Here is a 15,653-nt window from a genome sequence, read left to right on the forward strand (position 1 = left end):
GAGACAGGAAAGACGTATGGGGGTTGCAGGAGTGAGTAGGGGGAGAGAGGAGGGGATTCTAAAGGGGCTGAGAAAAAGGGAAGGAATACAGAAAGGAGAATTGGTCAAGGCAAAGAAAGGGAGAAAGCACAGGATATTGAAAGGGGGAAGAAAAGGGGGAGAATTTTAAAGAGGGTGAAGAGGGCAGCGACACAGAAATGAGAGAGGGAAGCTGCAGGAGGAGAGAAAAGACAACAAAACAGTCAGAAGTAAAAAGGAGTGGGGAATGTGTGATCAATGCACAGTTTCTAAACCATCTGAGAGCAAACAAAGCCAGGCAACACACACTGGTATATGGTGAGTTGTTAAATAAATACAGCCATGCAGCATTGTTACATCCCCATCTGTGCTTGCTCTAAATGAAGAGATCTCTTGCTTTTCTTGCAATGTGAAGGCATTTTCACTTGATCACAGTTTCAACCCTGATACAGTTAAGTCCGTCTGTCTGAAAGAGCCTTGGTCCTGAATCAGTAGTGAATGCTGTCCTCCACCGTTGTGTCCTGAAGTCCCTAAACACACCATGCTCATCTCATCTGCAGGCTGTGCAGCATGTCTGGCCTTTCACTCAGTCTCCCTCCTCTCCTCCCTTCACCTTCTCACCCCTCTGCCAGTCTACACTGTGCACATAGAGCGTTGAATATGAGGTTATGAAGCCTGATCCGATGTCTCTGTTTCGATGTCTGCGTCTCATTTCTCCGAGACACTCTGCCTCCTCTCTCTCCACATTTCCCCCCACACAACGTCTCTCTGTCTCTGACAAAACAAGCAGATACTCAATTCTGGTTCGAGCATGCATTCAGTTCATAGAAGTACTGCACTCTGTCCTCAGGGGGTTGAGAGGTGGTACTGAACGAGCAGTTCCTGTGCAGCCAGCGGAATAGAAAACAGTTTCAAGCCCAATTAGCACTTCTGGATCGGTGCGGGCCACAGCAGGTCAGACCAACCTGGACAGGGCCTAGAAATGTCGCATTCAGGCATGAAGCAGAAGAGAACAACGCACAGATGCAGCTGTTGTCTTGTTAAACCGACTGACAGCATGAATTCTCATTTCTCTGTCATCTACGCTGCAACAAAAACGCTCACACACACATATGGGCTTTATATGACGAGCACGTTTGGCATGACACAACTGGCAATCAGACTCCGGCAAGCAGCCTTGCTCACTGCCTCAGCAACAGTTTTTATTTAGAAAGGGCCAGTTGGCTGTTATTGACATCTTATTCCCAGTCTGTCCCACACACACACACACACACACACACACACACACACACACACACACACACACACACACACACACACACACACACACTCACTCATACACCCCCCCAGCCGAACACAGCACACCGGATACAGCTGCACCACATGAGGCTCAGCGTGGCAGCAGCAGGAGTTGGTTCAGCAACTCAACATTTCATTTTGGCTCACAGTTGCTGCCAATAAAGTTGGACACAGACTTTCAAGAACATTCAGTCCAACTAGCAGCTAACCTGCACAGAGCTGCATCAGATTTCATGAAAGCAAAGTTGTAAATGTGAGGAGCAAGAAGCAGAGCGGGCATTAAATACGCCAGAGGTACAGGGATTTATTATATTCACTGCTTTTCATTAAGAGTTCAGTCCTCGTTCATTGTTTAAACTTGTGTGGAATGAGATGTAAAGTGAATAGAAGTAAAATATCTCAGTATTATGCTTGTTTGCATCTAAAATTTGAGAATAATTTGAAAGTAGGTGAACGGCTACAAACAGCAAACACATGCTGAAAAAATTTCATGCATTCCATGATCTTATTGCATTTAAGGTATTGTGTTCATGGTCAAAGGCAGCTTCTGCAACAACCGGACAATTAGATTTGTAGAGAGGAAGCTAATAAACTGTCAACAAAGGCCATTTTTTAAAACAAAATTAAATATGTTAAAGCTTGATCATTTCATAAAATTTGTTGAAGTTATACGTATCCTTAATGCCTAAGAAAACCAAGCTCCTCAGGTGCTGTGTGACATGCAGAAATCTCACAGTTGTGTCAATCGTAAAATGTCCTTTTCTAAAAACTCTTGAGAAATGTTTTATTCTATATAGAGAATCAATATGTGTAAATCACATACCCAAAAAAACTCAAAATAGATAGTGACTGAATATTTTTTAAAAGATATGAGAAAAAGAGCAGTGTTGGTGTCCCTCAAACCACTCATGGACAAGCCTCGGTGTATTTTTAACATCTCTCCCATTGAACTTCAGGACATTTTTTTCAAACCCACCTTGAGTGCATTGACCTGGATTTTTACTGACTTTCTTTGAGTGTTATTCATCCACACTCCTGAAATAATTTTGAGTTAAAGCTGGAAAAACTCAAAAGGAATTAGTCATGTAGTTCTGAACTGAGGATTTTCATTAAGTTTGGTTTATTAGCCAAATTAGCAGATGTAGATGGTCTGTTGTTCCACTGCTTTGGTCCAGGCTGAAATATATTAACAAGTACAGGATGGAACTGCCATAAAACATTTGTTGCCTGTAGAGGATGAATCCTACTGAATTTCCTCTGATTCTTTCCTCTAGTGCAACCATAAGGTGAGGCCTTTATTTGCCTTGCATAGTCAGACCATTCTCTAGTGCTCACACAGAACTGTGTAGAATGGTCTGACTGCACCTCATCATCATTCTGCTGTATTTCTTCAAACTAATCACAATCATCTTGGATGGGGCTAAGAGTGAGATGCACCAACAGAGACTCCCAACTCCCAACTAGACTGTTCAAGGAGGCTTTACCTTTAATTAATTCCTCAATGTTAGATCTGATTAATCTCTCTCTAGTAACAGGTTATGTACCACAGGCTTTTAAGGTTGCTGTAATCAAACCTTTACTTAAAAAGCCCACTCTAGATCCAGATGTTTTAGCCAACTATAGACCAATTTCCAACCTCCCATTTCTCTCTAAAATTCTGGAAAGAACAGTTGCAAATCAATTATATGAACATTTACAAAGGAATAGCCTGTTTGAAGAGTTTCAACCTTCTCATAGCGTCAGATAATGGACTGGTCTCTATACTTATTTTATTGGACCTTAGTGCAGCATTCGATACAATCGACCACAAACTTTTATTACAGCGACTAGAACATTCTATTGGCATTAAAGGGACAGCACTGGACTGGTTTAAATCCTACTTATCAGACAGGTTCCAGTTTGTGCATGTCAACAATGACTCTTCTGAGCATACTAGGGTTAATCATGGAGTTCCTCAGGGTTCTGTCTTAGGACCAATACTGTTCACATTATACATGCTTCCCTTAGGCAACATTATTAGGAAGCACTGTATTAATTTCCATTGTTATGCTGACGACACTCAATTGTATTTATCTATGAAGCCAAATGAAACTAATCAGCTAGCTAGACTGCAAGATTGTCTTAAGGACATAAAGACCTGGATGACCTATAATTTCTTACTACTAAATTCAGACAAGACTGAAGTCATTGTATTTGGCCCCAAACATCTTAGAGAATTGCTTTCAAAGCATATAGTTACTCTGGATGGCATTACATTGGCCTCCAGTACTACTGTGAGGAACCTCAGTGTTATCTTTGACCAGGACATGTCCTTTAACTCGCACATAAAACAAATCTGTAGGACTTCCTTTTTCCACCTGAGAAATATTGTGAAAATCAGGAACATCCTGTCTCAGAGTGATGCAGAAAAACTTGTCCATGCATTTGTTACTTCTAGGCTTGACTACTGTAATTCCTTATTGTCAGGTTGTCCCAATAGCTCTCTGAAACATCTACAGCTGATCCAAAACGCTGCAGCCAGAGTACTGACGGGAGTTAGCAAGAGAGATCATATTTCTCCTATATTGGTTTCTCTTCATTGGCTCCCTGTTAAATCTAGAATAGAATTCAAAATCCTTCTTCTGACATATAAAGCTCTTAACAACCAATCTCCATCATATCTTAAAGACCTGATAGTACCATATTATCCTAGCAGAACTCTTCGCTCTCAGACTGCAGGCTTACTTGTTGTTCCTAGAATCTCTAAAAGTAGAATGGGAGGCAGAGCCTTCAGTTATCAGGCACCTCTCCTGTGGAACCAGCTCCCAGTTTGGGTTCGGGAGGTGGACACCCTCTCTATTTTTAAGACCAGGCTTAAAACCTTCCTTTTCGACAAAGCTTATAGTTAGGGCTGACTGGGTGACCCTGACGGGGTGAGCTGGTGTTTTCATTTGCACAACTGACTTCCCCTCTTGACGTCCCTTTAGTTTGCCCCTAGTTATGCTGCTATAGGCCTAGGCTGCTGGGGAACCTCTCTGGATGCACTGAGCCCTTCTCTAACTACCTATGTATTTACTATATATACCATTATTGCATTACACTCACTCTGTTTCTTTCTGTGTCCTTTCTCCGAGTGTCCCTGGTCCCAGAGCTGGATGCTGGATGCTTCAGATGTGTGGCTGTGTTTTATGGTCCTTGTGCCCCCCCCCACCTCTCTATCTCTACCCCTCTATCTGTATCCCTCTATCTCTACCTCTACCCCTCTATCTCTACCTCTCTACCTCTTCTGTCCCTCTCAACCCGCCCGGCCAGCAGGCAGATGGGTCCCCCCACATTAGAGCCGGGTTCTGCTCGAGGTTTTTTCCCTGTTAAAAGGGTGTTTTCCTTGCCACTGTCGCCTTTTGGCTTGCTCTGGGGGTCAGGCATATGGGTTCTGTAAAGCGTCTCGAGACAATTTGACTGTAATTGGCGCTATATAAATAAAATTGAATTGAATTGAATTGAAACAGTCTTTACTCTAACTACTAATGGGGGTAATTGTTTTTTGTGGAACATTTGCGCGCAGGGAGGCACACACTTCTATTTAAATTAAAATTACACAAAAAGAAAACGCTGGCAGGGCTGCTTTATTGCACAATCCAAACCTTCGACAAAATTTGACATTTTATGTGTGGTAGGCTGCTGCGTGGAGCTTGATTTTAAAAACGGTAACAGAGATAGGAAAAGGAGAGGAGAAAGCTGTGCAGCTACTGGCAGGCTTATACATTCAGTCTACATCTGTTGAGTCAAAGTATTTTTTTTTTTTACTTATCCAGTAAGATATGTAAGCATCTACCTGCTATGAGTTGACACAAATATTTGTACATTCACTGTTTTTTTTAATATATATATATATATATATACACACACACACACACACACACACACACACACACACACACACACATATATATATACACACACATATATATATAGGTTACCATAAATTTTGGCACAGACATCATGTCTCAGGATGACCTCAAATAATCCCTAACACTTGAACTAGCATCAAATCAAAGTGTTTAGTGCAAAATTAGCAAATAGTAGCATGCCAGCATGCTAAATTTATATGATGAACGCATTATATCTGATAAATGTTGGTACGTGTTACTGTGCACATGTTAGCATGCAGTTAATATTTGACTCTAAAGTACCACTGTGCCCATGTATTGCTTCACAGAGAAGTTATTGTGATTTCATTAAGTTCTGTTCACTTGTTGTCTTTGCATTTGTGTAGTTAAGGACGACAGATTTCATACGGTGACGGTATGAGCTTTGTTCTATTTTCTGTGCTTACACATAAGCCTATCAAAGACACCAAAAAAGGAAAATATGACTTTTACAGTCAACTATCAAACAACAGTTTGGTGGCTCGTGTTAAGTCGATCGTCAGTGTTGTTTGTTGTGTTTAGTCGGTTATGTCCCTGTTTCCCACGTCTTCCAGACATAATTACATCTTCTGTTCTTCATTCAGTGTGTCAGCTCATTCCATTAGCATTATGAAGACAGGGCTCACCATGCGCTGCTCATTTCATTTCCCCTTTCATCAGCGACCTGGCAAGGCTTGTGTTCCCCAGTGCACTATTAAATAATGGGTCTTTTAATAGTACGCTGCATTGTGTTACAGATCTCTGTCAACGGTTTCTGATGGTTCCGGAGAGAGAAAGACAGAAAGAAAGACAGAGAGAGAGAGGGGAAGATCTTGATGTCTAAGGAAGGCCTTTGGATGTTGGAGGATGATAGATGTTGCAAGTCTGCAAAGTCTGCCTCAGTGTCTGAGCCAATTTCCTTCAAAAACTGCACAATAGAGGCCTTATCTTTAAGTAATATGAGGGCAATCGGTTAGCCAGGAGCTACAATAGTCCTCTGGACTCTGGAATACCACTTGGAGCAAGACTTTTAATATTTCATAATACAGGCAAGAACAGAAGACCCGGTTTTAGACAGCTGATGATTTACATTATAGTGTTTTGAGGCAAGTGCGCTTCAGCCTCAAAACGTTTTCTGCTATATGCTCATTAATGGAGTTGGCCTACATTATGGCACCGCTGCCAGTCAACTGTGCCATCACCATGGAGCTGTCACATCAATGAGGTCACGTCTCCGTTTTTCTCTGCAGGAGTAACACTGGTACAGTTTGAGGAAGAAAAAAAAAACACATGTGGGCTACAATACCCCAACTGTGTTCAACTGCGCATTAATGCAACCACTAAATAAATCAATATACAGCCATCAGTCCATCTCCTGCACCACCACCACACATGGATGTAACCCCTGACCCATTATTTAACGGAATTGATCAATTAACAGCCTCCAGTGGCAGCAGCAATATGAATATGACTTCTTTAACTATTAAAGGCATTGGTCAGAGTGTTGGTGCTGCAAACACCAGCTCCAGCTACACAGTGTGGCCTGGAGACATGGAGCTGAGACTACAGATGCAGAGAGGAGGCAGAGGATGGCTGGCTGGCTGCAGTGAAGTGGGACAGAGCAGCAGTCAGCAGAGCAGACCGAAGCTAATGCAGCCAGGCATCAAGTCTTTCCTGATGTGCAAGTTCTGCCCGTCTCGTTTCTCCTCTGGCTGAGTGACCCCGAGCAGCAACTCCCATCTCATGTGGCAGCGTCCATCCCTGAGTCACAGCACAAAGCCCGCAGCGGAGCACAGCGCAGGCGGCACAAAACACCGAGCATCCACTGCTTCTGTTTTTTTTTCTACTCTCCAAAATACGCACCATTTTCAGCAGCATATGTTGCTATTAACAAAAATAAATATATAAAAAAATACCCATGCACAGTGAAGGCTGCGGAATCACACATGTCTGAGCCGCGATCATATTAAATCATGTCATGCATTAAATGAAAGGCCCCAGAACAGCAAAACGCATTGTTCCGGTCTAGTTGTGTTGTCATGCCTGGCACGGCACGGCATGCAAGAGGCGATAGCTGCTGGCCAAAGGATACGAGCAAAGAAAAAAAAAAGGAGGAGACGGCTGCACATCGCCTACGCCCATTCACAATGTGCGTGTTTTACTACCCAGACTCCTGGCATCCCCCTGATCCGTCAGGATTTAGTCCGAGCATTTGCAATCTGTAGCCAGTGACGCTGATCTCACTGCGCATGGATCTCCAAATACCTGTTTGCGAATTAAATGTGATTCAAAGATGGCTAGTGTGCGCCTCAAGCCTAATTCTGTATTATATATTATATTTATATGAGCCAGTAAACCCGGGTTGTGAGAACTGACCACATCGACGTGTCTAGCGCGCATAAATGGTTCACAAACGCCCGTAAAATAATCAATATTTCCCATTACACTGGTAAGTTTGATCAGTGGCCGCAGCCGACAAACACAGGAGGCTAAACAAAGAAAAAAAGGTCAGTCTTTTGTTGCTTCCTTTATAATCGTAATCGGATTTAAATCTCTCCACCGCCTCCCTCAAACAGAGACCCGGGTGTAGCCTACAGGCGATGTGACAATGACCATCCGCTCAGTTATTCATTTAAAGCGCAGAAATACGAGCGCAAGCACCGGACGCAAGGTGCCGGCGTCTCCTTATCCAGTCTGGGCGCTCCTTCATCAGACAATAACACCGCGAAACAACGACAATTACACTCACCTCGTGGTCTGAGGAGGAGTCGGACGGAGCGGCGGTCTGAGGGGGTTTTTATCCCCCCGAAAGATGCGGAGGATTTCGGGGGAGACGGTGTCGGTTTGTGGGGAATAAAAGGTATCCGCGGCGTCCAGAGGATGTTGGTGATGTTGGAGTGCGGGGGGTTTGGCTACGTGCTGGATGCTGTCATCGTACTGGGGCTGCTCTCTGCCTAATCCTCGGCCCTGAGCTCAGGAATAAGCCACCACCCCCTCCCTCCCTCCCTCCCTCCCTCCTCCCAGCATCCATCGCTGTCTGCTCGGAGAAACCCCCACCCCTCCTCCGTAAGGTCAGCCACTCACATCAAATGAGAATAATTCAGGAATTATTCATTCATTAATTGTCGGCTCACTTCGGATTCCCCCCTCAGTTCTTGCTCTCGTTTTTGTGAACCACATCCGAAAGTATCGGCTACCAAATAATCTCTATTAAAAAATATATTGATAATTGATTTTATGATCTAGTTCACAGCCTGTCTGTTAATTTCTGATATTTCCAAGTCAATTTACAACAGCAGTATGTGAGCCAAAGTGCTTTCCAGTAAGAAAAATTACCCTAAAAAGTATAAATATTGAGGTTAAGGCCCTACACTGTTATTTATGGTGAATCATTTGTATATATTCAGGATTGAAACTCTACAAAAAATATATAAAATTCAACTTTACCTTTACTATTTAAATATTATGAGGCTAAGACTTTACAGTGCTATTAATGATGGAGCTTAACCTGACTAATTTAAGTTGCCACAGTACAAAAATATAAATGAAAACCACAAAAAATCCTCCAACAACTCTCAGGATGCAAGCTTTACTTATTTTTTTGTGTGTTTTGAAGTTTTTTGTTGTTGTTTTTTTTTTTTTTGGAGGGCTTGCAATATTTTATTTTTAATAGAATTTCTTTTAAAAATATATTATTCATTAGGAGGAGGTTGTATTTTAATGTCGATGCTTCTTGTTTTTCTATATTTGTGGTAAGAACTTGGAATATTTTCTTTTAATGTCATTTTTTTTTGTTTTTTAAAAAATATTTTTTGTGTGATTTTTCTGCAGGACCATGATTATATTTTATTTTACATTTTTATTTTCTCATTTTATTTCAGACTGTATTATGTGTTTAATGCAGTTTTCAAGTGATCTGTACTTTGACAACTCAGTTAAACTGAATCCAGTCACTTCCATTTAACCCTTAATTCTGAGAACCAATAGTCCAGAAACAGGGCACAAACTGGGAGAAGAAGAAAACTACCCCAGAGCCCCAGATGCCCCCAAGGCCTCTTTCATTGTATGTCAGCTGGCTTGTGGTAATTTGATTATTTTCTTGGAACTCAGCAATACAAATTCACCATATCCCCTCAGATGACAATGACTTCAAAGCAAGTCCTGCTTTACTACTGTTCTCATGAGCCCCCTAGTCTTTCATGGCGCTTGTTGCTAAATGAATTAGTTTTGAACCAAATTATCACTAACGGTTCCAGCTGGGCCTATAATGTAGTTCCAGTGGGGCCTTTCCAAAAAAGCTTGAATTATGAGTATTTTAACAACAACAAAAAGGGATTTGTCGTTTCTTTCTACAATGTTTTATTGTTTTAGCCTACAGATTTTATCTATTGAAAAAAAAATGGATGAAATTATTTGTCTAAATTTAGCCAGTTTTAAAAGTAAGCCAAAGACAGCTGTTTTCCCCCTACTGCTTCAAATGAATCAGTTTTATTTTTTTTAAATCCAGTCTAAATTTCCTGTGCTTTTATTAATTTCATCAACACTTTAATTTGCTTAATTGCATTTTATCCTTTGAATGTTTTTATTTTTCTTGTCTTTTGTCTTAATTTGTCTTAATATTAACAGAGCAAAGATGTACACAGTCTACAAATACTAAAATGAAAACAGACAATTTTAGCAGCAATTCAGCCAGATATAATAGTCTAAATATAAGAAATACACTCTAAAAATGTCAGATGAACTAAAAGAGTTAAAAAAAAATTTTTTTTTAAATTATACGCGTTCTCACAACCTCTTCTAGGCATAATTTTGATGCTAAAGACAGCTACTATCCTAAACTGCCACGTAACATTTCGCTTTTCGGTGCCTTCATGCAGCTTGTCCCTCCCAGGCCGCCGTTCATCGTCGTTACGTCCGCCGTTACGCGTTTCCGCTTTGGATTATTTCGCCCATGCGATGCGCCTGTATTTTAAACACTGAAGAGAAGAGCGAGTAAAATCCACAGCCGCAATGTTTAAATTGGAAGGACTCGGACCTAAAATGGACCCGGAGGAGATGAAGAAGAAAATGCGACAAGACGTCATCTCTTCTTTACGAAACTTTCTGATTTACGTCGCCCTCCTCAGAGCCAGTGAGTGCAGCCAGATGACATTGACGTTTAGCCATTTTACTACACGTTTCTTCCAGTTCAGGTGTTGTGTCTCAAAATGATCACCTGTCGAAACCTGATTGACATCGGAGGCAAAAATCATAATTTCTGCATTATTGTACCTGCTCTGTATGCAGCATTGTAACCAGTCTTGTTGTTTTTACCAGTTGAATTAGCTTTACAGAACCAGTTCAACTCGTATAAAACAGTTTTTCGCCCAAAAAAGTGTGACTGAAATGGTCTTAATAAATCAGCAAGACTTCACTCTATTCATGTGGATTATATTTATGGTAAAAAGAGATAATTTCTTTAGTTTTTACGTAAAACCCATTCATAACTCACGTTAATTACAGTCTAAACAAGAATATTAGACATACCAAACACATTACTAGTAATAATAGTACTGCCTGTAAATATCCTTAATGTTATGCCTGATTGACCTGCAAACATTTCTGTTAGCACAATTATTGAATCACAAGAAATGTTACAGTTTGACACAAAAAATCCACCCTAAAAAAACATAAATCTGTCTGTTTGTGCGCAATATGATTATGACTGATCCAGACAAAAGCAGTTGTGGACATATAGAAACTGGTCAGTACAGCTTTATCAAGAAGCAATGAGTTTTTGGTGCGACACTGGATTCCCTTTGGATATTATTGGTCACGTTGTTCATGTAATAATTAGGCAGTAAAGGAAATCTTACAAAAATGTAGCTCATTACCTTAAAACTGTAACCTAGAGTATATTGTGGAGTGATATACAAACAGCATCTACCTACCACCGTCATAGAACTTACCATACTGAATTCACATGCTAAGCAGTTGTTAGCAACAAAACCTTTACTGAATCTCTTCACATGGCCTTAATATGACATAATTTCTGTGTTTGCAGCTCCGTATGTGTTAAAGAAGCTGGACAGCATATGAGTGGAGCAGCTGGTCTCTTCTTCCTCCATCCACTGAGAGTTCACTGCATCAGAGACGGCATGGATCTCCATCCAGCAGACAGCCGGGGCCATCACAGCGTCACTGTGGAAAATGACCAATGTTTGTCCACCGCTGCTGCACTGGAGAAACCGGCTTGTTCTTATTTTCAGTTCTGTTTGATGTTGTAAACTATAGTTGGCCTTTATGTTTTTTTGAAATTCAACATATTGTGATCTTTGTTAAATGCAGAGTTTGTGTCTGATAGCATGTCTGCCAGCTTTCACACAATAAAGTTATACAATGTTGATTTTGTTGGTTTTAGTGTGAAGTTTTTCAACTCTTAGTGTTTGAGAGTTTACTGAAAATATTTCAAATTTCTGACTACCACTAGCAAATTGGAGAAGAAACTGAGCACTTGTAGATCATTTGTGATACTACCCAGCATACATCTTATGAGTTCAGTAAAAAGCAATTGGACACTTAAATCAAGCTTCTCGGATTACCATGACCTGGACAACTGAGAATCTACAGACACACAGCATCCTGGTCACCATCTGCTTTTCTTCTTCTCATTTCCTGTGTTGTTTCATCCTGTATGTCCTGATTTTTGCAAGCCATGTGTGTATCAAATCCTCAACAATCAATCAAGTGCCATGCAATTCAGCATAGGCGATCATTTCTCTCCGTTTAATACGATCTTTTGCTTTCTGAATTGTGACTGTTGCTTGTTCCATGTGTAGCCATGATGTCAGTCCGTCTCTTCCTATTAATTTTTCCATTTGTGATAATATATCCCAGGGTCTCTTTCCTTATGATGTGTTCAAAAATGTTGATTGCCATTTCCTAATTTTGTTCAATATAATTTGTGTTTTAAAACATCTTCATTGCTTATTCTGTCCGTATAAGTCATGCGTAGCATGTGTCTGTAAAACCACATCTCTGCTGCAGTGATTTTGTTAGACATTTTTTCATTTATATTCCAAGATTCACATCAAATCCTCATACAATCTGCATTCTGCATGGGTTGTCACCTTGTCCTTAGGACCTTGTGCAGTGTTTTCTGAGCAGGCAGAGCGACACGTGAAGCTTAAGAAAACAACCTCATCGTTTTCTTGGGCAGTTCACTTTTAAAGCAGCAAGTCTCTGTGTCTCCCAGTATGTCACATGAACCTTTTGTACATTTTCCATTGTACGGCTCATTGTGTGTCCTTACGTTTTCGCACGTGTGACTATATTCATTTATTCAACCTTTGGAGTACATTGGGCTATTTAGGCCTCATTTACGAAAATAAAAGATGAAGACACACAATAACAATTAAAAAATTCAAAAGGAAAGTCCCTTAAAAATGACATAATTAAAGCATTTAATTGTTGATAAAGTGTGTGAGTCAAGTAAAAATGTTGCTTTCTAAACTTCCCAAGAGCTTCAGTAAAAGCTTCTGTAAAACACAATAGACCAACTGGAGGCTTCTTCAGTTCGGAGCCTCAGATAAATAATGTCACCTCAAGTCATGTGGTTATTGTGGGAGTGAAAATACATTTCTGGGATATCTCTTGGATGAGAGGTGAAACCAAACCAAGAACGTAAGGCCAGTTGCTTTTTACTGAAAGTTTTAGGGTAACAGCGACCTGGATGACTGAAAATGAGGCTGCACTTCCTCAAAATGACCACGTGGGGGCGATGTTGTCTAAGACTGATGAGACTCAGCAAGTGATGAGGCGTCGACAAAGGATGCTAAAGCGGGCGATTGTGTAAACTGGATCTGTGACAATAACGATTTGATATTAACTTTATCAACACCAGCCGCAGGAGGAGGAGGAGGACATCGGTTTCAGCTCTTGAATACAAAGCCCGGATCTGTTCAGCATCTTTCGGTGTTTTTGTTGGACCAGGCCCGCCCACACTCCGGAGCATCTCTAGAAAAGCCGGGCGACAGCAGACAATAAACCGCTGATCATCACACTGGAGGTACTCTGAAGTGAAAAGTGGCCTAACAGGCTGTTTTAAGCTGAACTGATGTGGATCAGAAGAGCAGGTTAACCACCGATGCTCGAAGATACCATCTTCAGCGTTACATAACAGTTTCCACCGGCCGTGATGGACTTTCCAGGTCATTTCCAGCACATCTTCAAGCAGCTCAACCACCAGCGCCTCCATGCTCAGCTGTGCGACTGTGTGGTGGTGGTTGGAGGTCAGACCTTCCAGGCTCACCGCTCCATCCTGGCAGCCTGCAGCTCCCACTTCAGGGCTCTGCTCAGCTCCACGGAGGAGGTTGGAGATCCAGGAGCTGACAGGGGCCCCAATGTGATGGAGTTAGACCCAGAGGTGGTGACCCCAGAGGCCTTCTCCACCCTGCTGGACATGATTTACACCTCCACCCTCTCTCTTAGGGCCTCTAATGTGATGGATGTGCTGCTGGCGGCGTCGCATCTCCACCTCAATGCTGTGGTTAAAGCCTGCAAGCTCCATCTGTCCAGGAGAAACTTCCCCTCCTCACCGCCTAAAGGATGGAGGTCAGTGCAGCAGCAGCAGCAGCAGCAGCAGCAGCAGCAAAGTCCGTCTTCCCAGGCAGCAGCCAGTTCACAGCAACAGGTCACATCAGCCATGGAGGAGGATGCTGATAAAGAGGGAGTGGAGGTGAGTCAGTCTGGAGGGGATGAAGACAGCGAGGTGCAGAGAGGAGCATCATCTGTGAGGCGTAAAAGAAAATCACACGAGGACAAGCCCAGCGACAGGAAGAGAACCTGCAGGCTGCATGGAGAAAACTACAAGGAGTGTTCACCCACTGTGACCAGGAGCACCGTGAGCACCAAGGATGGAGATCTGTTGTCCCCAGACTGCTTAAAGATGACTGACAGACTCTGGGAAAACCAAGGAGATGATGAAGAGGAGGAGAAATACGAAGCCACCAAAGGAGAGTCGGAGGAAATCCAGCTGCCGAGCCAGTCGGACAGCAGCACAGGTGTAGGTGTGAGGGAGAGGGGTGATGATACAGATGGAGACACTGTGGTCAAAGTAAAGGTGGGAGAAGAAGTAGAAGAACCTCAGGTGCCAGTGATTGAGGTGAAAAAGGAAAATCTGAGCTCGTATTCCCCAGATTTGGCCACTTTAGCAAATAATTCTCCTCCGTCTCCACTTGCAGACAATTTGGATGCACAGCTAAATGATGAGAAGATGGTGACAGGCTCCCCAGCAGAGGGTGGTGTTAGCTCTTTACAGCTTTGCACAGATCTTCACTCAGACACACAGAGAGAAGCTGCAGATTTGGGTGAGGACTCAGTAGATGGTGAAGGCCTGGACAGCCTGTCTGATTTGGCCTTTTCCTGCTTCCTCAATCCCAGTAGTGAAAGCGTGATGGGGGCTCTGGAGGAAGAAGACAGTCTAGCGAGCCTCACAGCTGCTGCTACTGCTGCTGCCGCTGCTGCCAGTGATGCTCCTGCAGCTCCTGAACCCACAGGTGAACAAAAATCAGAGGAAGCAAACGCCTCTTCTGCCAACTCCTCCGATTCTTCATCTTCTCTTGTGTTTCCTGTAACTTCTGTCCCCTTGCAGCAGCTTTTCCCAACTCAGAGCCCTGGTTTTAGCGACACAATCATCCTCCAGCCCACCCAGAACTCACTGGCGGGGTTTTTGAGTGGGATCAGACCAGGCCTCAGTCTGGAAGCCTCCCTCGTCCAACCCTCCAGGGCGGGGAAAAACGCAGGGACGACAACCTTTCGTCGCATCGCCCCCAAAGTGCCGCCCGGATCAGAAGCCGGGACAGATTCCTCCTCTGGATCAGTGGGAGATGCCACTAATCAAACACCTCTCACTAGAGCTTCAGAGGACGTTTTGTCCAAGTGCAAGAAAGCAGCTGCTCAGGACCACGTGCTGCTGGTGGAGGGAGAGAAGAAATACGCCTGCAAAATCTGCTGTAAGACCTTCATGAACTTGACTGACTGTAAGAAGCACATTCGTGTCCACACAGGAGAAAAGCCGTATCCCTGTCCAAAGTGCGGCAAACGCTTCAGCCAGTCCTCCCATCTGTACAAACACTCCAAGAACACGTGTCTAAACTGGAAAGATGATCAGTCCTTCCCAGACTCTCTGCTCTGACCTGTGGATCTGGATGAAGACACAACTTAACATAACTTATTTATCAACAGAAAAACAACCAATTCTTTTTTGTGTGATATGAAATTAAAGTCTGTTTTCTTATGTTTTTTTTCCTTTAGCTTTTTCTGTCTTCAACATTGCTGTTTTATTTTTAATATTCCATAAAATTAAACATAAAATGTAGTCAGAATGATCTCAAAGAATGACCATTGCACCTAATGTGATGACAATAAATTATACTTTTGACCATTTTTATTGATTAGAAGTCTAATTTG

General features: G+C 42.4%; 3 protein-coding genes across 5 annotated transcripts in view; 2 read left to right on the forward strand and 1 right to left on the reverse strand.

Moving 5' to 3' along the window:
- Nucleotides 1-8,185, reverse strand: part of frmpd1b (FERM and PDZ domain containing 1b) — a 29,419-nt gene extending 21,234 nt beyond the window's left edge. For all 3 annotated transcript variants that reach the window (XM_023275719.3, XM_023275718.3, XM_055016322.1), the window contains exon 1: nucleotides 7,954-8,185. The gene's annotated coding sequence lies outside the window, so the exon portion shown is untranslated. The remainder of the gene's footprint in view (nucleotides 1-7,953) is intronic.
- Nucleotides 8,186-10,120: 1,935 nt separating this feature from the next.
- tomm5 (translocase of outer mitochondrial membrane 5 homolog (yeast)) lies at nucleotides 10,121-11,589 on the forward strand. The gene is made up of 2 exons (XM_023275724.3): nucleotides 10,121-10,335; nucleotides 11,248-11,589. Exons 1-2 carry the CDS (start codon nucleotides 10,215-10,217, stop codon nucleotides 11,280-11,282), a joined length of 156 nt encoding a protein of 51 aa, XP_023131492.1. The 5' UTR covers nucleotides 10,121-10,214; the 3' UTR covers nucleotides 11,283-11,589.
- A 1,378-nt stretch (nucleotides 11,590-12,967) lies between these two features.
- LOC111572168 (zinc finger and BTB domain-containing protein 5-like) lies at nucleotides 12,968-15,633 on the forward strand. The gene has a single exon (XM_023275720.3). The coding sequence runs from the start codon at nucleotides 13,381-13,383 to the stop codon at nucleotides 15,376-15,378; it is 1,998 nt and encodes a 665-aa protein (XP_023131488.2). The 5' UTR covers nucleotides 12,968-13,380; the 3' UTR covers nucleotides 15,379-15,633.
- The last annotated feature ends 20 nt before the right edge of the window (nucleotides 15,634-15,653 follow it).

The sequence above is a fragment of the Amphiprion ocellaris genome, chromosome 13, assembly GCF_022539595.1.
Source record: "Amphiprion ocellaris isolate individual 3 ecotype Okinawa chromosome 13, ASM2253959v1, whole genome shotgun sequence".
In the NCBI taxonomy this organism is placed as follows: domain Eukaryota; kingdom Metazoa; phylum Chordata; class Actinopteri; family Pomacentridae; genus Amphiprion; species Amphiprion ocellaris.

Bases quoted from the DNA above. Each gene is read 5' to 3' on its own strand.
- tomm5 (XM_023275724.3), top strand. From the start codon at position 10,215: ATGTTTAAATTGGAAGGACTCGGACCTAAAATGGACCCGGAGGAGATG. The intron at 10,336-11,247 runs GTGAGTGCAGCC...CTGTGTTTGCAG, and splicing joins CGTCGCCCTCCTCAGAGCCA to CTCCGTATGTGTTAAAGAAG.
- LOC111572168 (XM_023275720.3), top strand. From the start codon at position 13,381: ATGGACTTTCCAGGTCATTTCCAGCACATCTTCAAGCAGCTCAACCAC.